Consider the following 25,031-nt stretch of genomic DNA (forward strand, 5'->3'; position numbering starts at 1 on the left):
GTGTTTGCGGTGTTCGGCCAATCACAATGCATTGGGTCAGCTGGCCAATCAGAGCAGACTGCGCTTGTCAAAGGAGGGGGCTTTGTTGAAAACGACGCGTTTGAGAGAGGCGGGGCATAGAGGACCTACAATAATGTACAGTATTTGAAAAATAATGTGTTTTTTGAACATCAAAGCATGTCAACATATTCTGTTACACCAAATACACCAAATAATGATCTTTAAAATAACATCATATGACACCTTTAAAAGTTTAAAAACAGCTTCCAAAAGATCTTTATTTCTGTTTTGGAAATAACTTCAGTCTTGTTTTCTGAGAAATTGATCATGAATTTATGATTAAAGCAAGAACAAATATCTGCCAATGTCATACAAAAAAGCTCAATTCAAAGGAAAAACATGTTTTCGTACCCCAGTGACAAATATTTGTTCTTGTTTCAAACATAACATCACTTGATTTTGTTAAATTTCTCAAAAAACAAGATTTCATATCTTCATCATCTCAAGTAACTGATATTTTAAATGGAAAAGACAAAAATGCTGAGAAAAAAATATTAGGTATACAACATTTTAAGTCCTGACTCTAAGAATTTAAGATGTTTAAATGTTAAATCTGAGATGTTTGAATTTTTAAGGCCTTCATTTTTGGAAGTTATAGTTTATGCAAGTTGTAGGTGTGAACACAGTATCAAATGCTCTGGTTACATAACATGCAATAAAAGTCAATAATGACAAAGGTGACATTACACAGCAGCATATCTCATTATGAAACTTATGAGAGTGATGTTTTTCACCATTTAAGGTTGTCACAATGCGTAACGGAACTTGTACCTGATGACATATTGATATGGGATTTTAGCATATACAGTATTATTCTGAAATGATAGATTTTACTCTATTTAATGTCTGTTATTCTGCCTATACCTGCTTCCTCTTATTTCATATTTTTAATACAGTGACCTTAAACACACTGAGGAGCATCAATCTATTATCATCACAATCATTAACTTTATATGGCCCACTCACCACCATAAAAGGATGTGATGTCACATCCCTCTGTGATTTTACGTCTTAATGTTGCTTGTTAGCAAATGTTTATACGGTCGTAACCTGTGTGATAAAGCTAGATAAATAAAATATGAAGATGATTCTGGAAAAATAAGACAAAAACTGCATGCATGAATCAACTGTAAAAATAAATCCCGTGTTTATTGCATTAAAAATACTGCATATGTCAAAATACACTTAAATATACCTTCCTCAGTGCTTTGATCGAAAAGGCGATCTTCCAATCAGCCAGCTTTTCCCCTGCAGCAGCATTTACAATCACAATATGAATTGTCTTGATACCGATATAAGACATTACTTTACAGTAAAGACTTTACAGAGAATGTGTGTTTGTGTCCAATGCTAATGTCTGTACTGAGACCAGCTGATGTTCAATGGAATGTAAGACACCGGACAGAATTTACAGTTCTAGAAACAAAGAGTTCGGAAATTCAGTTTTGGTGCGACTGTATTAGAACAATCATTGATGAAATGTTGTGTGGCAAAGTATTTAGGCACCAAAGAGATTCTGTAGGTAAAGATCAGATCAGGCAAACTGAGCATGCATACAGCATCTCAGAGAAAGAAATCAGGACTCCTTCCTTCCTCAAGGCATCATCTCGTCATATCCTATTTCCATGCGTTGAACTGAGCATCTGAATCACAAAAGGAATGTACATCCACTTCATGTCAACTTTGAAAAGTGTGTATTTTTTGTCAAGTTCCTCAGAATTATAACATTCTTTCATCTTCACTGGAGTCTGTAATTTCTCAGATAGCCCAGTGAGCCTCAAAATGAGTTGTAAGTTGAAGTTCTCACCCAGCTGCAGAGCAACAGAGGTTTGTACAGGTGTTAATGTTCACCCTGCAGAATAAAATCCTCACTCATGGTCAGTGCAAATAGAATTGTGCAAGTCTACATCACATAGTGTCCCACAGTGGGTCCAAATGGCAAAAAATATTTTTCTTGATCACTGGTTTTTGTCTCGTTTCCCAGTAAAAATAAGAAGCCATAAAAGTCCTTGAAATGCATTTACATGAGAAGGAAAACTGCATATCTCACCCTATTTCTTACCCTATTATATAATTATATATATATATATATATATATATATATATAGGGTATACAGTATTATACCCTATATATTCATAATATATTCTCTAAAAATAAGTCTTAATATGTTATGCAATTTTTCTTCTCAAATTGATCTTGTTTAAATGACACCATTATTTTTTTTACCATTAAACAAGACAAAAAAAAAAAGTGTAGTCCATAAATTTGCGGCTGGGCCAGCGCTTCCTTCCTGACTATACTTGGTGAGGAGCGTGGGGTTTCTCAGGGTACTGCTGTCTCCGTAAAGGCGGATGAGGGGCAGGTCTGTACATAGAAATAAGATTTTATCAGATTACACTTTTCCATCTACAATATTTAATCTCTTGTCTGTTGCATAATATTACAGAAAAAAGCATCTGTCCTCTCACCTGGCAGGAGCAGCAGCTGATACAGGGTTACGTGAGTAAGATGATGAAGATGTGGCGGGTCCTGGATGTCCCAGCAGTGGGGGTGGATGAGGGTGGGATGAAGGATCCATAGGCAGTGGTTTCTTGGGAACTGGAGGTTTGGGGGGAACAGGGTTCTGAAACAGGATGAGGTCATAATTTTTTGTCTCATAAGTTCAATTTGCTATACATCACTGTTCAAAATAAAAGCAAAAGGACTGCACTGAGAGAAACAGATACTCTCAGATGTATCAGAACAAGAGCTGATTAGTATTGTTAATAGAGAGTTACACTTTACACGCCTGCGGTGATACCTGGCGGGTAGAGAGGACAGGGTCAGGAGGGAGAGGCTTGCTTGGTGCAGCCGGTCGTGTTCCTGTGGGCTGGACGTACAGTCGCAGATGCAGCCATGTGACAGAGAAAGGCAAGCGCTGGGTGAGACCATCTTATGCTGGGTACACACTAAAAGATTTTTAAAATCTTATAAGATCTTCAAGATGTGAGAGACCACAAACATGAGGACAAAAAATCCGCTTCGACGGCTTTCAGCCTCACCCTGCTTCATTCTACTATGTTAATAAATCATTAGCTCATCCATGAACATGATTTCTGCCCGAGTCCTGTCGGATTGCATCGGCTGTGGGGATGAAGACGACAACTCCCATGATTCCACACTCAGTCACGGCGTCATCAAACTACCTTTGTCTCTTTGTTTATTTTGAATACGCGCCCTCTAGCGACGAAAATTACATATTGTGCCTTTAACACACCTCACACCACAGGAAAATCTGATAAGATAATCTTTAGAACCACCAAGATAATCGGGACATTACCTAGTATTGTCGGAAGGGGAGAAATCGGACCAAAATCAGCCCGATTATCTTGTGGTGTGTACCCAGCATTACTGTGCCGTTTCACTCAAATCATTGGGGATCAATCTATTCCAACATGATTTTCCCTTGATCAGAAAATTCATTTGTCCGAGATCAGACTGAATCATAGGCCATGCACTGCACAATTGATTCCTCTGATTCATCCATGCAAAAGTCTGGTCAAATATCACTGTTTTCACCTTGCAGAGAGACTGGGAGAGATAAAACACATGCTATATATGCACATGGGGGCAAAGACTTTTTCCCAGCACTGTACTAAGCTTGAACTAAGGTTAAAGTCCACGTGAACCGGAAGTTTGCGACTGATTTTACTTCCGTATTGTGACGTACTTCTGAGAGAAACAGACTATTGAATGAGGAAAATAGAGGGCGTGGCTTGTTTTTTCTACTGCGAACTGATTGGATGTAGTAAAGTTGGCGTTTCATTCGGAAATTAACACTGACAGTTGGAGGGGCGTGGTTAAGGATGTCATGCTCATGCCCAAGCCGTCAAACTGACGTCATCAGAGAAGGTCCGTCATTTTAGAGGGGAGGAGCATTTTCAGATTTGGATTAAAGATTACGAAGGCAAACACATTTTTTTTGTGGACTGACTTGCACGGATGAATTGTTCACCACAAAAATAGCAATGTGCGCTAACAAAATAAATATAGTCAATTTTGATTTCACGTGGACTTTAAAGTACTGTTACTATTAAAGTAAGGTTAACACTGTTGTTTTGATATCAACTACTCTCATATAATGCTTAGTACATACAGTATTTCTGCACAATGCATCACAGAATAGTTTTTACAAACTAGTTATTATTAATAGTGATGTTATCCAACTCTTTATCTGCTCAAATTTGATTGTGGAAGGTGATAATATGTATCTAGTGGTAAAATGAGCACAAATGTAGTCTTTTTTATTTCTTTGATGTTCAATGTTTCAATTAAGCTGTCTTCAGGCATGAAAAACTTTAAAATACACATAAATAACTAAAGTCACTGCTTCTAGTGTTGGCATATATTAACTCTTTTTCACTTTTTCACACAAGGGCACTAGGTTTTACAAAACATTTTAAAATAAATCTAAAATAATTTAATTTTGAAATGTTTACATCTTTTAATTTTAAATGTATTATATAATTTATTTTAATGAAATGTATAATTCAAATGTAAATGTAATTTTAAAATGTATTTTAATTTTTTTAAATTAATTTTAACTTAATATTGTACTGAATTCATTTTGTTTTCATTTTATTAATATTTTATTTAAATTAATTCAATAATTTAATCTAATTTCCATCCATCCTTTTCCCAAGCCACTAGGGTTGTGAGTTAATTTCATTTTTGCACTTTTATATATTAATTAATAAAAATTACTATATGTGATTGCGTGTGTTATCTGTTAATGAATACTGGTTTACAAATCTAATTAAGGTAAAGCTATTAAGCATAAGCATTCAAGTCAACTGAACTTAACTTACAACTGGAAGTGCACATTATGATGAATTAGATGTCAATAGAACATTTTCTTTATGGTGATATTTAAAAAATATTCCAGATTATATATGACCTCTTGCTCTCCCCCAGTCTGATCTCACTCCATTCACTCCCACCCGCATGCACAAACCACCATCATCTTACTGTTAAACCCAAATGACAGGACCCACATGCAACCACACAGAGACATGGACCACAACTAGAAACATGGAGTGAGTTTCTAAAGGTAGACACTTTGGGCCAAGACACAATAACAGACACGTTATACATGGCATGGCAGCTAGCAGCAACTGCTCCCTCTACCTTGCACTGCATCTTGCTCTCTGAGGGGATGGGGTCAGGAGGGAGGGGTTTGGTGGGAGGAGCGGGCCAATGCCCTGCCAACTGAAGAACCAGAAAGAGCAATAAAAACTGCATTGGTTTTTGTGTATATCACACAACGCTACATCTACCAGAACACCTCTATACATCTCTGTTCCTCACAAGCTTTGTGAGCAGCAATGAGATTTACCTGAGCGGGTTTAACAACAGGATCAGGTGGAAGAGGTTTAGTTGGAGCAGCAGGCCTGTTTTGGACCTAATAATAAGACAAAAGTGTTGCGGAGGGGGTAGTAGAGAGGGAGTGAACTTTTATTGCACATGCATGTTACCATAAGGAACGTTAGCTGGTTTAGGCATGACAGTAAGCCATTGGCTGGTATTGTTACAGCAGCAGAAGGAGACTTAGTGAAGTCAGATATTTTAGAAGTTTATGTGGAAACATATGCAGTATTCATGCAGGGAAGGTTCAACAGAGGAGCAATGCATGTGTTACATACAGAAAACAAAAACATTGGCTGTAATTTTACTGCATCAAGCACAGTTTTTGTCATTTTTCCACGGATCGATGTTAAAGTCACCCAGACCAATTTGGTTATCCAGGTGAAAGAGAAGAACTGTGACCTCTATAACCCCAAAGCCCCGTTCACACTAGCAGCGACTTTTGTCGCTGCATGTCGCCAGGGGCTGGCGATGAGGTTGCTAGTGGGCGTTCTCAATACTGGTTGCCTTGACAGCGAATCAAGGTTTCTTACCGCTAAGTACAAACATTTTGGAGGCAAAAGACTAAATATAATCTAAATCTAAATTAAATCCGTACATACAAACAAAAATTAATGAGAAACAGAGCCTACTTTCTTCCATTGCGTATGTTTATCTACGGCGCTGCGAGGAGAACGATCACATGAGCTCTACTGTCTTCTTTCCTATTGGCTGTCGCTCCCGAAAGTTTGCATAAAGTTGAAGGATTCTGAACTTTGTCGCGTCGCTGGACACGCCCCATCCGGTCGCCAACGGCCGCTGTCGCTCGTGTCGCCGAAAATCGCCAGCTCTACATTGAAATGAATGGGATTGTGTCGCTTTGCTGTTGCGTGTCGCTTGTAGTGTGAACGGGGCTTAAGACTGTGTATCAGCCCTCAGTAGCCTTAATTCACCTTTCAAAGGACATCTATGACTAGGATTTTGCCTCTGTCCTACTTACTGATAAAAATAAATAAATAATCTACTACAGAGAACCACATGATACATTCTAGGGTTGGATCATTACCAGAATGTTCACTTTGATATGATACCAGTTTGTTATCTCAGTATCTCTACCTTTGGCAACAATTAAACAGCTTTGGGAAACGAATGAAACGAGACTAGAACTGCCAATAGATTCATATAATAGATTCGATAATATAAAATATCATTTAACTTGTATTATTTAAATTTTTTACTAATTTTACTCCATTTTTGATTTATAGATGAATTACATAATTAACTGTACAAAAGTTTGGGGTCAGTAAGTTTTTTTTATAAATTACATTTATTCAGTGAGGATCAAAATTGATCAAAAGTGACAGTAAAGACGTTTGTTATTTTCAATTTTTCATTCAATTCTTTTGCAACTGTTTTCAACATTGATAATAATAAGAACTGATTAATGAGCACCAAATTAGCATATTAGACTGAAGACTGGAGTAACTGGATTGCTGGTTCCAGATGCTGAAAATTCAGCTTTGCCATCACAGGAATACAATATATTTTAAAATACACAAGAGTTATTTTAAATTGTAATAAAATTTCACCATATTCACTGTATTTTTGACCAAATAAAAGCAACCTTTGTGAGCATAAGACACTTCTTTCAACAACAAAAAAGAAAATCTTACAGACCCCAAACTCTAATCTACCACCAGCTTGCTTTGTCATGGACATGGTGACCTCACTGTGAGCTCATTTCTGTATTTCTGTACAGACTCTCAGTAACCCTACACCGCATTATAGAAGATCATTCTCCAGTAATTGTATCACTGAGCGGTGCTCTGGAGCAGCACTGTTTTTCTCTAGATCAGATTTACTGTACCTTGCTGATAGCCTGGGTGAGAGGGATGTCGCTCTGGTGGGGCCACTGGTACCTGAGCGGTTGCACCTGATCTCCATTTCGAGCATTTGCAAGCTCCATGGCAGGAGTCCTGTGGGGAAAATACAATATCTTCACAATATTATTAACCTCAAAATAATGTTACTTTTTTTCAGCATAAAGAAATTAAATATGTTGAGAACTATTTGTTGCTGGTCAACGTTACAGACACAACGTTACATTTATACCAATATAATATCAGAGGGAATTTAATGTTACAGAACAACAAGCATCTCACTATCCAAATCTTCACATACTGTTGTTTAATAGGGAACTGGAGAACTGTGTGAGAAAGACAGCTAGCAGGGAGACACTTAACATTTAAAACTAAACAAACATTTCTTCTCATCGAACCAGACCTCTGGTGTTTTAAAAAAAACTGTAAGAAACTCTTATGCTGGAAGTACTACAATGCACATAACCAGAGAGGAGCTTGTGAATGACAGCCAATGCTAAGCCAATTTTAATGATTTTTTTTTTCTTTTTCTTTTTTAATTGTCATTCAAAGCCCCTGCTGGTGAGAGAAAAATGTTCAGCTATATGAGAATAGCGACTGCTACCACATGGTTTGTTTTGCACCACAAACTGAAGCTCCACATTCAGAGATACCTCCGGTTTTCCTCTTTCACACAGTATTCAATATAGGCCACCAAGACCCCACTGCACCGTGGGTAAAACACAGTAAAATAATATCATTAATGATTTATATTATGATCTTTGACTGTGATGAATGATTTGATCTTTTATCTGACATTAACACCTAAGGTTTTTTTTTTACAGTATGTTTGTGCCAAACTCTTAGAAATGTACTCTTTGTAGTCATTTTGGTTTCATTTGTTTTTAAAAAACTTTTATGCGATTTTTAATAAAAGTTTAAATTTAATGTGGTGTAACCATCAAGTAAAAAGTTCAATAGTCCTTACACCTTGGATTCAATTTTAAATATTAATGAGCAGTTTATTCATTTATTAAAATGTTAAATCATTTATTAATTATTTCTACATCATAAAAGATTTTGCCAAGCTACTAAATAAGGTTTTCTTTTTACTAATTTCATTCCTTTTAAAGCTTTTTTCCTTTATTATGTTGTCCGGACTGTTGTTTCACCAGGACATTTATGATTTATCTTTCCCAAAAATTATTGTAATTCGGAAGTTAAAAACATGCTCGTCATATTTTAAGTCACTGCAAGCTTAAATGCCATTTTTTAAATAAATTATTTATTAGTATCTCTCACGTCATTTGTCATTGCTGCTTTACACAGGCTAAGTAAAGTGAGATAAATTGCTTTAATAAAGTGCATCATCTTTTAACCTATTTTAACCTCATTCTGTGTTTTTCTCAGTCTTACCGGCTCTGTCGGCTCTTGTTGAAGGGGGTGTGGCCGAGGTACACAAGGCCTCGTCGACAGCGGGGGAAGCGGAGTGCGACAACCAGCAGCGAGACCGGTAACACAAACAGGAAAATGACCAGCAGAGCCACCCGCGCAGGATCTGAATCTGTATACGAACAAAAACCAGGCTAAACACTACCACGCCAATGTAATCATTGTGATTATGTGTTACTTACTGAGTCCAAATGTCTAATGAATCAGTGTGTGTGTGTGTGTGTGTGTATGTGTGGTACCTCTGGGCTCTCGTGCAGGGCCGCTGTCCACACTGCCACCGGTTCCAGAGTATCTGCAGTCAGGAGGAGCCCAGCCTTCATCACAGTGACAGTTCTTATTACTGTTACACACCTACACAAACAAAGACACAAAACAGAGAAAACAGAAAAATAACTGCATTTGAAAAACTTAAAAGTGTTTATAATTCTCTGAAGTGGCAGTGTCCGCTCCGTCCCTCCCCCCTCCTCACCCCGTGGCCATTGCACTTCCTGCGGCATTCCTCAACACCAAACATGGACACGTCCCGGCACTTTTGGTCTACACATGCCTGAGAAAACAATGTTACAATAAATCAAACATGCAATAAATCGAATACATTTCAAATATATTTTAAAACAATTCCAGGACTATAAATAAGTGAAGAGCAGGCAAAAGCACGCACATCGATCTCAACTGGGTGCTCGACTAAGAAACAAGTGGAAAATTTACTATAAATAAGAAAATCTCTTATTATGGAATTCAGTAATGACTCAGCATGATTAATGACACTAAATGTACAGTAGAATATCTGTATTACATAATTGTAATCCTAAAAAGACACACTTAGGCCCTGTCCACACGAACACAGTTATTTTTAAAACTGCAGCTTTTTCTACGCGGTTAGGCCGTTCGTAATTTTTTTCCACTTTTATTTATTTATACATTTATTTATTTCCACTTTTTTATTTATTTCATAACAAATTGGCTAGGCTAATGAATTTTCATCATAAGCAATATACGAACATAACGAATACCCTAGCTATTCTATAAAACTAAATTTTCATAAAAAATCATAAATCACGAATGACGAAATAAAATTATTAGCTTCAGCAAATGCACGCCATCACAGATTGCACGCTTCCCAGCCTAAACACCCCCCACTTGAAATTGAAATAAGATTTCGGCCATATTGCCCATCTAAATAATTCATCCCACACTATCAACAAATAAATGGATACGTAAATACATACATGTGAAAATAAATAAGTGGAAATAAATGTATAAATAAAAAGAAAAAATAAATTAATGTGGAAAAAATTTTTAAAAATACACAAGGAAATAAAATTATAATTTATTTTTGCTTTTCTTTGTATATTTATATTTGCTTTTTTACATTTCTTTGAACGTTTATTTATAATGGCAGGATTGGCATTCCATAGGATAACATGACAATATGTTCTCCATCACTCATATGTTTTTCCACCCTCAAGATAACAGGTGCAAAACAACAGGTGGACTGGTGGCAGAGGCATTATGCATACAAACTACAGCAAACGCTGCAGCTGCATTGTGACAATGTCACGGAATGCCAGGAGAGACAAGGTAAGATCCAGTTACAGTTTATTGAAAGTAACAAAATAATCAAAACAGAACAAAAACGTGGCAAAAGGTAATCCAAAACGCAAGGAACAGATAACACGGTAAACTATAGACAAATCAGACACGAGATGACAAATACAATGCGCTGAAAGTGAAACCTAAAAAACAGCGCGCATAAGAAAGCACGCTTTCGGGAGCTTCAGCAAATGCACGCGATCACAGATTGCACGCTTCCCAGCCTAAACAATCACCCACTTGAAATTTAAATACGATTTTGGCCATAGTGCCCATCTAAATCATTCATCCCACACTATCAACAGGCACATCATGTAGGCTACACTTATTGTACTTCGTTTGGGCACCACAAGGTGTCACTGTGGCCTCAAAGCTTACCCCTTGCCTACTCTGGCTCGATTGCTATTCCTGAGGTAAAACACGCCCTTCCCATTACCCTACGGACAAAGAAATGTAGAAATAAATAAATGTAGAAATAAATAAATGTGGAAATAAATAAAAACGTAAATAAATACATAAATGTGAAAATAAATAAAAGTGGAAATAAATAAATGTATAAATAAATAAAAGAAAAAATAAATAAATGTGGAAAAAAATAAAAAAAATACATAAATAAGGAAATAAAATTATAAATAATTATTTATTTTTGCTTTTTTACATTTCTTTGTATATTTATTTATATATTTATAATTGCTTTTTTTTTTTACATTTCTTTGTACATTTATTTATTTATTTCTAATTATGGCAGGATTGGCATTCCATACGGTTGCAGTGTTATTGTGTAGACAGCAAACCGGAGTTTTTGGCTTGTGACGTCGGCGCCTGCGCTGTTATCTCCGCCTACTGGAGACTTTTTCAGGCTTCTGATTGGCCAACATGGCTTTACGGTTGAGATTATATCGCCACCTGTTGGTTTGGCATGCTCTTGACAGTGCTTCACAGCATGCATTTGCGTTTTCATGTGGACGGAGATTTTTTTTAAAACGGAAGAAGGAAAAACTCTGTTTATAAAAATACCCGTGTACGTGTGGACATGGCCTTAATGTACACTCACCTTGTTGGGGCCACAGGCCGTCCCCTGTGACACCATGGCTGGGTCTGAAACATCATCACCCAGATTAAAATAGGCACCCCGGCAGGTAAAGTCACTCTGGTTCAGTTTGACCGTTGTGGTCAGAATCTCAACGTTGGAGCCCAGCAGAGGACGCTCATTTCCACCCTGACACTGGATCCTACCACAATGCACATCCCTAAGCAAAACAGAGCACATTAAAAACAAAGATTACAATCATATTTCCACAAGGTCCAATGTAACTAGACGTAAACAACATTACAGCACATTTTTGTTGTAATTATGCTTCCACAGTATATGCAAATAAATCACAAAACAGACAATAATATACATTTAATAAACATTAATAAACATTTTAGGAAACAATCATGATCATATCAGCGCTTGAAAATGATCAGATTTTAGGCTACATGTCCTCACCATTTCAAACAGGGGATGTAGGAACCGTTGGGCATCTGGCCACAGTTTCCGTATTTATTACCCTGCTTATTCACAGAGGAGAAGCAGATTGGTGGAGCGTGGGTGGAGTCTTCGAGGGGCGGAGAGAACAGAGATTCAACCACAATAAATCTAGACTCTAGATGAGAATCATCAGATTCATCATTGTGAAGCATGTGACACTCACTCGGTCCCCAGAGCATTTGGCACTGCTCGTCCAGACTGGCACACACGCCGCTATAGCAGTACGAGGACCCGTCCTTGCATGACTCTCCGTTCTGCAGAAACAAATTAGGAGGACAGTAGGGCGAAGTGCCAGTGCAGTACTCCGGCAAATCACAATCTCCCAACGGCTCCCGACAAACCGACCCGGCCACACGCAGCTGTTGGGAAAGATATGGTTGGGATGCAGTGAGAGAGTGCCATTACCTGCGCATGTTTAAGTGTGTAATCATATGCACCTTTACAAACCTTGCAGTTCTCACAGCAGATGCCATCAGAAGAGCACTGGGCCCCGGGAACCAGTTTACACGTGCTGGCATTGCAGCAAGGGTCAGTACATTCCTAAACACACACACACACAAACAGGAAGCAGATTACAGAGGTGAACAGCGCATTACTACATTTATTTGTTTTACAATCCTACAGTCTGACATGTTCGGACAGAGAGTTTGTCATCAAATTCTTAATAGCCCTGATGATTAGGGGAGGGAATTGTCTTTAATCTCACGATTCTCGATTTTGAATCGAATTTCGATTGGATATAGTAAAACTACTGAATTTTCTCGCAGTGGGTCAAAATTGCATTGTGGAGAGAAATAAAAACACAGATAAGTCACATCGGTGTAAATTTTATTATATTAAGAAATAAATGTAAAATATTTGTAAATAAAACAAAATGTTTAGAAACATTATAAAAACTATATTTTTAACTACAAAACTATATGACTACATCTTAGTTTGTTTCCCTCACTCCACAACAAATCCTTTAAAGTCAACAGTATTTAGAATAACACATGAATTTAAAATATATAGCAAACATAAATTATATTACCATTATAAACAATATTTATTATAATCACCATGCTTAAACAAATATATTTAAAGTGAAAGATGATAAAATTGTGACTGATATTCACAGAGAATAAAGTACTTCGTGTTTTCTGTGTCTTTCATTTCTGGATGGTTTCGTCCGATGAGAGTCTCAATTTTTTTCCTAACCTTATTAAATGCATGCGTTAGTTTTGTCAAATTCTTACATTCAGTCAGTAAGCTCACTGCACAATAAATTATGTACTGCTCTCACAGTTGACTTCCACCTTTTTTGTTCCAACATTTCATTATTAACTAATATTTACAAAATCAACGTTTGAAACTTGTAAATCATTTCGAAATTGGTGGTAGATAGAATCATGATCCATTTGTGAATCAATTTTTACTCCACCTCTACTGATGATTTATTATTTCTGCCTGTAATGCTTGCTATCAGGGATAGTTCAAACTCCAAAAAACTGATTTTTTTACACATCTTCATGTAATTCCAAACCTATATTTCTTTCCTCTCTAAGGCTGATGATACATGGGGCAAATTTTTGAGCAAATTTTTTTTTAACAAGGTTGCTTGTGCACTTTCCTATTTAGAATGGGTAACAAATTTCTATTTAAATTGGTCGTGGGCCCTGTGTCTCACTTGGTTGCCCGTTGATGGCAACATTGCTCATAAAGTTGCCCGTGTATCATCAGCCTAAAACAATTATAATTCAACATATTTTGTTCCACACAAGAAAGCAAGTCATACAGATTTGGAAAAACATGAAGGTAAGTAAATGAGTAAATATTCCTTTTAGGAGAACTATCCAATTATGAAGTTGTCACAGTCACTTTTTTCAAACAGGCGTTTACTTACATCCAGCAGGCCGCAGTCACACTCCTCTCCTTTCTCCACGTACAGGTTTCCACAGCGTGGACCTCCCAGAAGACTCTCCGGCTGAGGCACGTTAAACAGACACATTCCACCACCATGCAGTAGACAGAGAGAGAGATCCCGTTCACTGCAGCTGCTGAAGAGCTGACCGGGCATAAACCTGCACATGGGAGCATTTACTGCGTACTGCACGATTTATCACCAGCACTATATTATCAGACAGTCACAAACGCTCACCCAGTGGAGGGCTCCATGATGCAGCCCCCAAGCCGAGGCTCGTTCTGGCACTGGCAGCGCCTGTCTGCTGTATCGTGACTCATTCCCAGGTTGTGACCCAACTCATGTGCCACCGTTGACGCCACACCTAACACGCTCACCAGGTGATCCTACAGTGCAGGAAACATGGGGTAATACTAAAACAAGACTTTTTAGTGCATAAAGGCCAAAATTAAACAAAAGATTTCTCTCACCACATTCACTCCCCCTGACCGATCCTTTGAGCACATGGAGGACTGAGATGCCATGCCGACTGTCGTCCCATCAAATGATTCACCCCTAACATATAAAAGCAAATTATGATTTACCATATTAAATCTGATCAACTGGTGCCTATATTTTCCACAATGCATCTGGACCTACATGATGAGCTGTGCGTTGTCATGCCGTAGTCGTGGCAGAAGCTCCCTGGTCCTCCAATCCAGGAAGCGGTTTAGAGTTTCAGTGGGATTTTTATCCACTTTAATTTTGTCCTGGTCACTCCAGATCTCCAAACCCAGCAGAGCCACACGTACATTCAGCGGCCGGTAGAACTGAGACAGAGAGACAGCCAGTGATTTAAACAAGTATATGTACTTCAGCATATGTATAGTGGCAAGCAGTGTTGTTATTATTGACTAAAACTATAACTAGTAACAACTGTTTTCATACAATATAAATATCAGCTGAAATATTAGAGATGTAGATTTGACAACTAACTGAAATAAAAAGGTGGACGTATGAAAAAAAGATTAAGATTTGACACTAAAGACTGGAATTATGTAAAAAATGTAGCATTGATATTTTTAATTCAGTAATATTACTGTTTTTACGTTACTTTTGATCAAATAAATGTAGCATTGGTGAGCCTAGTAGACTTCTTTCAAAAACGTTTTGATCAGTATATAAAATAAAACTTACCCAGTCTACTTGGTTTGCCACATCCAACATGCGGTAGATTATGGTTTTATTATTCTTCTGATAATTCAGATACTGTGAGGAAGAAACACCAAACTCAAAACTGCAACCTTAAATATTCAGATATTTAGACTATAAAGCAATTAAGAGTAGCTGTGATGCAGTATATATACCAGTAGAGGGAGCAAGTGTCTCACAGCTCTGTGTGTGTGAGTGTGAGAGAGAGATTTCTCTACTCTCTTACCTCTATATGATCCGCCACCAGCACCAGCTCAATATATTTGGTCTCTGAGAGAATGTCTCTCTTACTCTGTCACACAACAGCAGAAAAGGATCATGACAACAATCAAACAAATGCACATACCTATAAATACACTACACAGTAAACACACACAGCTTGCTCACCCTGTGTGTGTGTGGGGTGATCTGAATGCGAGGAATAGAGGTATGTGACACTCCACAATCTCTAGACTCGGATGTTTGTGGATGTGTCGTGTAGATCACATGCATCCATCCTTCTTCCATTTCTCCACTCCCTTCCTCTTCTTTTTCATGCTTTTCTTCCTCAGGATGCAGCTCAAAGCTCAGTGTGGCGTTAATGACTATCACTCCCCTGCGGAGAGAAAAAGAAGTGTCATGAATCAACATTACTAACACAGACCGAACATCATGTTAACACACACATCTGATTCAAACATATGGTAAATGTATATCCATTATTAAATCAAAAGTAATGGTAAAGACTTCAATTGTTACAAAAGATTTCCATTTCAAATACTGTTCTTATAAACCTATTTTAAAAATGTATAATAAATTCCACAAAAATACAGCACATCTGTTTTCAACACTGATAATAATGGGAAATGTTTCATTAGCACCAAATCAGCATATTATAATTATTTCTGAAGGATCATGTGACACTAAAGACTGGAGAAATGGTGGCTGCTGAAAATCCAGCTTTGCCATCACTTGGTGAGCACAAGAGGCTTCTTACCGACCCCAAACTTGTGAACTGTAATGTATGTGCTTCCTAAATCCTTTTGGGTAATAATTTGATAATAATGACATTACAAAACTGATCTCAAACCCATAAACAATCTGTGTTAATTATTAAGGTAATGCACGTTCTTTCTGACTAAGTAACAACTCCATGACCTCTGAAATCTAAGTCACAAAATTTTTGAAAGTTTAGCAATGACCATAATTCAGTTAAATCTCTCACAGGATGTGGTAAGATTTGAAAAATTTAAAGCAATATTACCGTAAGCCAGAGCAGGAGCTGAGTACCACACGGGACTGAGGGTAACCTTGCACTGAACCATGATAGTAACAATGCGTCTGTCACAGAAACAAATTGACGTTAAGGTGCATAAAGAACTGCAACATTCCAAAAAGCGCTGTGAAATAAATGTGCACTAGTGTACAAAGGACTCAACTCACCACTAGGTTCTCCTTCATGGATACCCCAGTTCCATTTGGCAGATAGTAGAACACGTTAGGCGGCTTTGGCAAAAGATCTCTGCAAGCAGACAAATGTTCAGATATGATGATTTATAAAACTTCATTAGATACTGATTTATACACACAGGAAATTACTTACTGGTTTTTCTCCAGTTCCAAGACATACAAGCTGCTTCCCACTTGTAAACCACACAGCAATCTGTCAGGGTGACCATTCTGGAGAGAACGAGAGAGACAGATTTCATGTTACAAAGAGATTATTTGAATAGTGAATTTGTTATACAGAGATGTTTTGTGTGTGGCCTATTTATGAGCCCTCCTGCTCCACGTCAGCAAAATGCTACAAATAACTGTCTTTATTTGTATCAGTACATATGAGATCATGTTTTCTTCATGCAGAAAAATCACAAATTTTGTGTTAAACCTTCACTTCTTAATTTATAGAAACGCTTTTGACCCAGTGAGACTTAAGTATCCCTTTATTGACAAAAATTAAACGTTTTAATTAATATTATGGTAATAAATATGAATGCTAAATCATATCATCACATTACTTGTTTAATGTAATTTTATTACTATTACTGAACTAAAAAATAACAGTGAGTACTGTGAGTGGAAAACAGACACAGTAGCACATATATTCTGCTATAAAAGTCAACAGAAAGATTCTAAATATTATGAGTTAATCTATAATTTAATCTGCTGTATAAATCTAACAAAGCAGAAAGCAAATCTAGTACCCTGAACTTGTACACACACCTCTGATTTGGAATCACTGCACCAGCACATGGCCAGAGGAAAAGATGGGTTCTCTAAGAGGATAAAATAGCTTGATTTTAGAGGGTGAACTGGGCTATAAACAGACGTCCTCTCCTCCATACTCTTTCTGAGCCTTTCTCTCATCTCACTTCCTATTCTAAACACCTTTTCCTGCCGTTCTATCACATCCCATTGGCTCGCACACACATTCAGCAGCCTGATGAAAAAGTGAAACCCCACTCAGCTTCCTGTTATACCGGCTGCTGCTGTTTCCTGCTTTTCTCTAATGTGCTAATGGAAACAGCTTACTTTATTGACCCCTCCTCCTCTCAGCCAATAAAAGCAGGTCTATCTGACTTCTAACCGGCCTCTCTCTTTCCCTGCTGGTCGATCTCTCACAGCAAACTGACTTTAAAAGGAAAGGTTACATTTGTTCTGTGTGCCTTTTTTATGGAAGTCCAAGCAGGCTAAATTCTCTCTTTCGTTAAAGGCAATCCTGAATTTGTAGATGTGAAGAACAAAACGTGATCATACAGTAACAAACACACACTTGAAGATGAAATGCTGAAGACATTAGATCAAAGATGAAACATTACAGAGCAGAAAAGAATAAACAACCAAAAAAAGAATCAAAGAAATTATGAGAAGTGATAGTAAAAGTAGAGCCAGTTTGGAAACTTTGCCAAAAATGCATTTTTAGGAGACTTCCAAGCATGTGGTGGGTGAAGGTCAAGTTCACGCTCGAGAGTATCTGGATGTAGCTCAAATAGCCTGAGTAAAAAATATTGATTTTGTGATACCCATGATATTCGTGAATAGATTCCTATTGATTTTTTATTCTATGGTAGTATTCCTGCACTGCTCTTCAGCAGCAGTGCAACCTAGATTAAATCTACAGCCCTGGCAAAAGAAGTCACATTTTAACTCAAGTTTCCCCCAAATAATGGCAGGAAACTTGCATGTTGTCCACGTGGCAGTGTGCAACGTAGAGTGTTGACCGGAAGTCCAAATTACAAACAAATGACTTTTATAAACAGGTTCATTTTAGTGAATCAAAAACATACAGAGCAACCACATAGCCAGATTCACGAACAAATAACTTGTTTGAACTGGCCTTTTTAATGAATCATTTAGAATCACTCACAAACTCATCTATTAAATAAACAGCAATTGAACTAGTTTCTGTTTAGTCTTGAAATTTTTTTTTTAAATGAAAGGATTCTTTAACAATTTATAGGAATAACTATGAATTTCTTTCATATGTAAGCAAAATATAACAACATAACAGACAGAAATACTCAACAGAATCAGAATCCTGTTCAATCAGGAATTTGTGAATATGAACTGAATTCAGGATATCAGGACATGTACAGTGGTGTGAAAAAGTGTTGGCCCCCTTCCTGATTTCTTTGCATGTTTGTCACACTTTAATATTTCAGATCAAACAAATTTAAATATTAGTAAAAGATAACACAATATGCAGTTTTTAAATTAAGGTTTTTATTATTAAGGGGAAACAAAATCCAAAACTACATGGCCCTGTGTGAAAAAGTGTTTGCCCCCTAAACCTAATAACTGGTTGGGCCACCCTTAGCAGCAACATAGCCAGTCCTAATCCTAATAATTTCCTAGTTAGTTTCATTTTTTTTTTTTATCTAACTTTATTTGTTATTATTACAGTGGCCTTCTTGCATTGATGTAAACTAACATTAAATTGCTTTTGGCAAGTATTTAAAGGCTGCATCACCAACAACAGTAGCTTAAAACAATGCATAAATAGCTGTTGGGTTACTGGTTTACTAACATTATTTCCCTGCCTGCATGGAAAGCTGGAAAGGACAGTTGTTTCAGAGGTGGAGCAAGTTATTATTTTTTGATGAAAAGTTATGACAAAATTTTCCTTACATAACATGAATGCGCAAAAGCACCAGGGATCTGAATTAGTAAAGTAAACAGGGTCAATTTTGATGTCGTGTCTCAAGTACAAGATGGTTGTGCTGAAATCCTGGATGGCTGTCAGACCTCCTACAGCTCTCTCAGATCTCATCCAGTCTCTTGCGAAAGCTTTAAATGCTCTTAAAGATCTTGTGGAGTTGCTAAAAAGGTTCACCAAAAGGTCATGAGACTGACATCACAAGAGCATCACTCTCTAAGCCACATCTGCAGTCATTTACTGAGCTGCACAACACACCCATACAAGCACTTTCTCCCAAGATCGAACCTCTGGGCTGTTCACAAAAACTGAAGCCCACATTCAACCAACACATACTGTTCCAGCATTGTTCAGGTTTCCTGCAAAACCACAGGCATCTATTTGTAGGCTATACAGGTGCATCTCAATAAATTAGAATGTCGTGGAAAAGTTCATTTATTTCAGTAATTCAACTCAAATTGTGAAACTCGTGTATTAAATAAATTCAGTGCACACAGACTGAAGTAGTTTAAGTCTTTGGTTCTTTTAATTGTGATGATTTTGGCTCACATTTAACAAAAACCCACCAACTCACTATCTCAACAAATTTCCACGACATTCTAATTTATTGAGATGCACCTGTACATTTATTGCTATCAGATGGTTCTGGTGAGAGCATTTCCTATGAACTCCTGGGAACAGACTGCAGTTCAATGGGAATGGGTGGATCGCTTGTCTCTGAACAACCAGGGCCAAGTCAAACTAGTGACTGAGGCAAAGATGAAAAAGAGAGTTCGAATGTGTGTACTTTTCAGATAGACATCCCATGTGCCAGAAACAAAACTGGAGGGTTTTCATTTACTTTTGGTCATTGTTTTATGTTTAATATTATGAAGCAAGCACGTGAGAGAAATAAGTCTGGAGGTGGAGGCAGAGCAGAGATCTTTATTTATGCATCTAAAACTCCAAACTTTTACCAAAAGCCTGCCACTTCCATCCTCGGTGTCTCAAGAGTCCATTCCTTCATACCAGACTAATTTTTCTCTCGGATTTCTTTGACTGCAACACATTACACAATATTTCTTTTTATTTTCTCTGGCCCTCTTTTTTCTGTTTACAACATTCTTCAGAATCACCCGGATATCTTAATGACGTCAAAAGACTTTTTGAACCCCTTTTTTAATACGGTTTTGAAACTTTGAAAGGTACCAAATGGGTATTAACTGTATTAAAAAAGCTTTTTTGTGTTCTCTTAAATAAACAAAGTCATACCGGTTTGGAGCGACATGAGGGTAAGGAAATGATGACATAAACTATCCCTTTAACCACTCCATCCCTGAATACTCATTACTGCTTCTCTCTTTCTTTTCTCTGTCTCAGCCAATCTGTTCTCCTCTTTCTCTCTTCCTCTATTCTGTTATTGCCTTCTGCTCCGCCCTCTCTCCATTTCTCCCCCTCTTTATAAGCCTCTTTTTTTCCCTTTTTCCCTCTTTTGTCCCTGTGCACATGCAATGACCTCAGCCGCTGATGAATGCTGGGTGGAGAACTGCACCAGAACTCATGGTTTGCCTGCACCTTAGCCCTGGCCCAAATGAGACCTTCTCATATGGGTTTGGTTTGATTCTTTTATTATTACTACTATTAATAAATTCTGGAATCTTTGGTTCAATAATAAATGCAATAACATTTTGAGATTTAACTGATTCACTTCTTTTTTTGTAAAATACCACTGACAAATATTAAAATGTGTATATATATCTACAAGTTATCATATTAACAACCACAATATCAGTTCTTGGTTCATGCAGTCGGACGTGGAGAAATTAAAGTCATGTGGTTGAGTACATGAGTGATTCATAAGTGTTGGTGAGTCACTAAAAAGAAATATCTCATAAGAGCTAGAGAGACTTCACTGGTTACACTATATATATTTTTTATTCTCTAAAAAAGAACCGACTCATAAGAGCCATTCATCACACCGGTATGTTTTTGATTTGCTCATAAAAGTCATTCACTCAGGAAACAGTTTTAACTGGTAGCAATGTATGTTTTGTATTCATGGGAACACCATCCGAGTGTTCCATCCACATTGGTGGAAAATGCATGTAAATGGAACTAAACATCATGAATCTTTTTGTATCTGTAATGTTTTAATTGAATCTGGTTGCTAGCCCTAGAAGCCACTATATTTAATTGTGGTTGAAGTAAATAAAACTGTGTGGGATACGACTACACAGGTTAAACTCTATTAGGGTGCCATAAGAGATTTCTTATGGAGTGACACTCAGAAAATATCCTTATTTACATGACAGAAAACTACATCTGTGCTCGGTAACTCCATTTGTTTGGCCAATCAAAACACTTTGAGGCAGTGTCTGTCCATCAATTTGCACATTATAAGGCTGCCCACATAGTTCACCCAAAAATGAAAACTCTGTCATCATTAACTAACCCTCGTGTTGTTTCAAACCTGTATTGCTTTCTTTCTTCTTTTGTTTACAGTTGACGTCCATTGTATGGACAAAAAAATACATGTCTCAAAACAAAGTAGATTTAAAATGACATGAGGGTGAGTAAATGATCTTCATTTTTGGGTGAACAATCCCTTTAAGCTGTATAAGCCATTTTCAGGTTTTAGATGAGATGAACACTCTCTCTAATTGCCATATTAATATAATTTGAGTTCCAGTTAGTGGGTGGTGGATGGCTTGAGGACAACAGTTTATAATCAACAGACTGTATTCATTGGTGTACACACACACACACACACACACATACATAAAAACGCACACACACCCAAGCCATCACACGCCTTTCCTTTCCATGGCAAAACAGGCTAAAAACAGACCATCGTTGCCTCAGTTTTTGTGATTCAACTAGGCACAGAGGGGCTGTGTATGACAAAATACATGAATCAGCTTGTAACCCAGGGAGCATTTTGTATATCACACTGTTGAGAGAAGTGACAAAGAGAATCAAATAAATTATGAGACAGTGAATGAGTAATTATTTAAAGGTCAAGAGAGGGAGGTGGGTTTGGTGTCTGTATCTGTCCTGTCCTGGAGGGAGAATGTAGGTGTGTTGAAACATTCAGCTGGAAACTTCCTGCCATAAAGTATGATCTGAGAAGAGAGGAACTAGAGGCAACATTAAGGGGACGGACACTTCCTGTGCAGCTGAGAGCAACTCTTGACTATGAAGTCATGTCCTGCTAAATTCCCCCATTCCACACACACACACTTTTATTACTAGTTCCAGTAAGGAATTTTATCCACACAGGCATGAAATGTCATTCAATTTAACATGCTATTTTACTGTGATAATTTTTTTTCTGTTCTTAGACAGTGCAAAAACTCACCTGTAAAACATCACTCAGGCTTCTCCTATGTCCATTAACAAAAGCAAACGGCCTTGTCTTTGCCAGAGGCTTCAGTTCTCTTCTATGACTTGTGACTGTAGGAGATAAAGAAAACTAGTTTTTAAACTTCCTATTCTCTTATGAACTGTCATACACAAAATGTGCCTATTTCCCTGGTTAATTTCAAATGCTTTTGGCATCTTAAGTATTTTATAACAAGAAATTAATCTCTAACGAATCTCTGCAATATTTGTGCATACAACAAAACCATTCATCGCTACTTATGCAGAACAACTTGTGCTTAGAAAAACTTCTTGTAGTAGTTTTTTAGTAGTAAATTTATATATAAAGCGCTACATAACATATTGTAGGGCCAAGGTGAAAGGTCATAGCATGCCATGTCATAACATGTCATGTAAATAATTAAATATAGAATTTTATGAAAGAAAGAAAGAAAGAAACTTTGGTTTTATTATGAAAAAAAAAAAACTTTGTGGTATTTATTTCATACTGCTTACTGAAAATGGGTCAGAATGAAAGAAGGGTTAATCTGTTCAACTGTGAAAAGCGTGTTTTTTGTAAATGCAACCCAAATACTTGGGTAATCACTGGTTATTTTTTTGGCTAATGTTTCCAAAAATTTCCCTGAATGTCAAATTTGGTGAAACTAACACAGACAGATAGTTCTGTTTCTGTTTGTAAGATTCTATCTTCCATTATTTACTATCAACCTATCAGTTACAAAGAATTAAAGTTGTGTTGATGAAATTTTGTGTTTTTCTCTAATAATGCATGTTCATCTCAGAGTGTTAGAACGGTTTTGCTCAAATGCACACTCATACACCTAACAGGAACACACTTGTGAGTAATAACCACTATAAAGGCTAGCTGTGTTGTGAGGGCAGCTGTTGTTTTGTCTGTGACTGACAGCTGTGCTGGAGCATGCATGTACAGCACTGGTTTGCAGGGCCTCTAAACTGGATCAGAAGCACCAAATACAATCTGGTCGGTCTGGCTCGAACAAATAGCTGGAACTACCAGCCAAAAATGACAAAACTTGCAGAGATGACATTATAGCTCTAGGATTCTCAACAAACTGTTTAATTTACTTGGAAACATGTCAGAACTGGAAATCCTAAAGGGAACGAGTGAGCATTTTGGCTGTGTAATGGCTTTTATAGAATAAGCTTCCTTTCCAGCAGTCCAGATCGAAGAGCAATTATGTTCAAGAATGAACAGTCCTACATTATACTGTTTGAGCAGTTTACAAACATTGAGCCTGTGATTAGGTGGGTAAACGATAGTCTGCTAAGCAGACTATTAAGGAACAGAGCCTGTGACTTATCTAGACTAAAATAGCTGAGCTGTCCGCTGTGTTTCTTTGTTTGTTTGTGGGTCTACAGAAGAAATATTTTGGGTTCCCCAACCCTCAGGAAAATTAACCATGGTTTTACTACAAATAAAACCAAAAAACCATATCACTGTAGTTAAACCATGGTAACCACATATTAACCATGGTTTGCTACACTAACCATAGTTTAACCATGGTATTTGTAGTAAAACTGTGGTTATACAAATGGTAGTCAATACACCAAAAAACCATGGTTACTTCACTTTTACTATATAATAAAACCTTGGTTAATTTTCGTAAGGGAAGTAACATATTAGTGAACAGTTCTTAAAAGAACCAGTTTTTTCTTAGTTTGAAGAACATCTACATCTATTATCTAAAGAACCTTGTGTGCAATAAAAAGGTACTATGGATGTTAAAGGTTCTTCAAGGAGCCATAGAAGCCAATAAATAGTGTTTCTTTCTTCTTGTTTGACTGTTTTACAAACAAAACAGAGCATTATATGTTAAGCTTTAGAAGCAAATGTATAATTATTCCTAACTGCCTTGATGCAACAATTACTCAATGCAATATTCAAAGCAGCGCATCCCATACCATTGTGAAAGGAGTGAGTTATCCGTGTGAAGCTGCTGTCATCCCTGTTTAGAGTCAGAGTTAGGGTCCCCCTGAACATCACGAGCGGGGTGCCTTCAAACAGAAGAACAGCGACGAGAGTTCGCCAAAAACACCTGAACAACTGCTGATGGTGCTTCATGGTCCAGTGACGCATTGAGCTGTCTCTTCTTTGAATTCAAGTAGAGAAGCGAATCAGTACACTTGTTAAAAACAGTCACGCGTATCGCGTTAAGACGGCCCGCGGTCAGACGATGTCACACGTGAAGGCGCACCTGGCCATTCACCTGCTGCTGGAGGCAGAACTGCAGTCCGTTCTGAACGCGTCCTCGGCCCAGTGTGGGTTCTGTCAGGGCAACCCACATCCTGCTGAAAACCTCAGCTCAGTCCCAACAATAACAATGGCTACTCTATTTCGCTTAGAGATAGAGGCATCGCCTTTAATTATCACCTTGTAGAATAAGCTTTCTCTATGAGGGTCGCATAGTGCGCAATCCGTCCGCTCGCCAGTGTTAAACTGAGGCAGTATAATCGCATTTCTCAGTGTGTCCAACCAGATGGGATTTCCTCTTTCGCATTAACTCTTTGCTGTCCGGTCCGGTTCAAATCCTTGCCAGAGTGAT

At 37.5% G+C, this 25,031-nt stretch overlaps 1 protein-coding gene across 9 annotated transcripts; it reads right to left on the minus strand.

The window, feature by feature from the left end:
- Positions 1-2,228: 2,228 nt before the first annotated feature.
- On the minus strand, positions 2,229-24,970 carry adam15 (ADAM metallopeptidase domain 15). Of its 9 annotated transcripts, XM_016550761.1 has the most exons (26): positions 24,391-24,970; positions 22,445-22,539; positions 16,555-16,631; positions 16,395-16,473; positions 16,216-16,292; positions 15,360-15,567; positions 15,199-15,264; positions 14,958-15,029; positions 14,421-14,590; positions 14,252-14,336; positions 14,019-14,167; positions 13,764-13,941; positions 12,329-12,421; positions 12,045-12,240; positions 11,840-11,948; positions 11,402-11,597; positions 9,224-9,301; positions 8,994-9,105; positions 8,719-8,866; positions 7,977-8,027; positions 7,311-7,419; positions 5,436-5,501; positions 5,228-5,308; positions 2,862-2,930; positions 2,530-2,684; positions 2,286-2,425 (listed from the first exon to the last, which is right to left on the minus strand). In XM_016550761.1, exons 1-26 carry the CDS (start codon positions 24,563-24,565, stop codon positions 2,356-2,358), a joined length of 2,964 nt encoding a protein of 987 aa, XP_016406247.1. In that variant the 5' UTR covers positions 24,566-24,970; the 3' UTR covers positions 2,286-2,355. The 9 variants fall into 9 exon arrangements, with proteins under 9 accessions (XP_016406246.1, XP_016406248.1, XP_016406250.1 ...); XM_016550760.1 differs by lacking the exon at positions 7,977-8,027 and having other exon boundaries at positions 2,229-2,425; positions 8,719-8,895; XM_016550765.1 differs by lacking the exon at positions 7,977-8,027.
- Positions 24,971-25,031: the final 61 nt, after the last annotated feature.

Source organism: Sinocyclocheilus rhinocerous, unplaced genomic scaffold (assembly GCF_001515625.1).
Source record: "Sinocyclocheilus rhinocerous isolate Xijiao unplaced genomic scaffold, SAMN03320098_v1.1 scaffold2059, whole genome shotgun sequence".
NCBI classification, from domain to species: Eukaryota; Metazoa; Chordata; class Actinopteri; order Cypriniformes; family Cyprinidae; genus Sinocyclocheilus; species Sinocyclocheilus rhinocerous.

Excerpts from the sequence above, each read along its gene's own strand:
- adam15 (XM_016550760.1), bottom strand. The coding sequence starts at position 24,565 with ATGCGTCACTGGACCATGAAGCACCATCAGCAGTTGTTCAGGTGTTTT. Across the intron at positions 14,337-14,420 it reads GACAACGCACAGCTCATCAT|GGGTGAATCATTTGATGGGA; the intron begins GTAGGTCCAGAT and ends TTTATATGTTAG. Across the intron at positions 5,502-7,310 it reads TCACCCAGGCTATCAGCAAG|GTCCAAAACAGGCCTGCTGC; the intron begins GTACAGTAAATC and ends TCTTATTATTAG.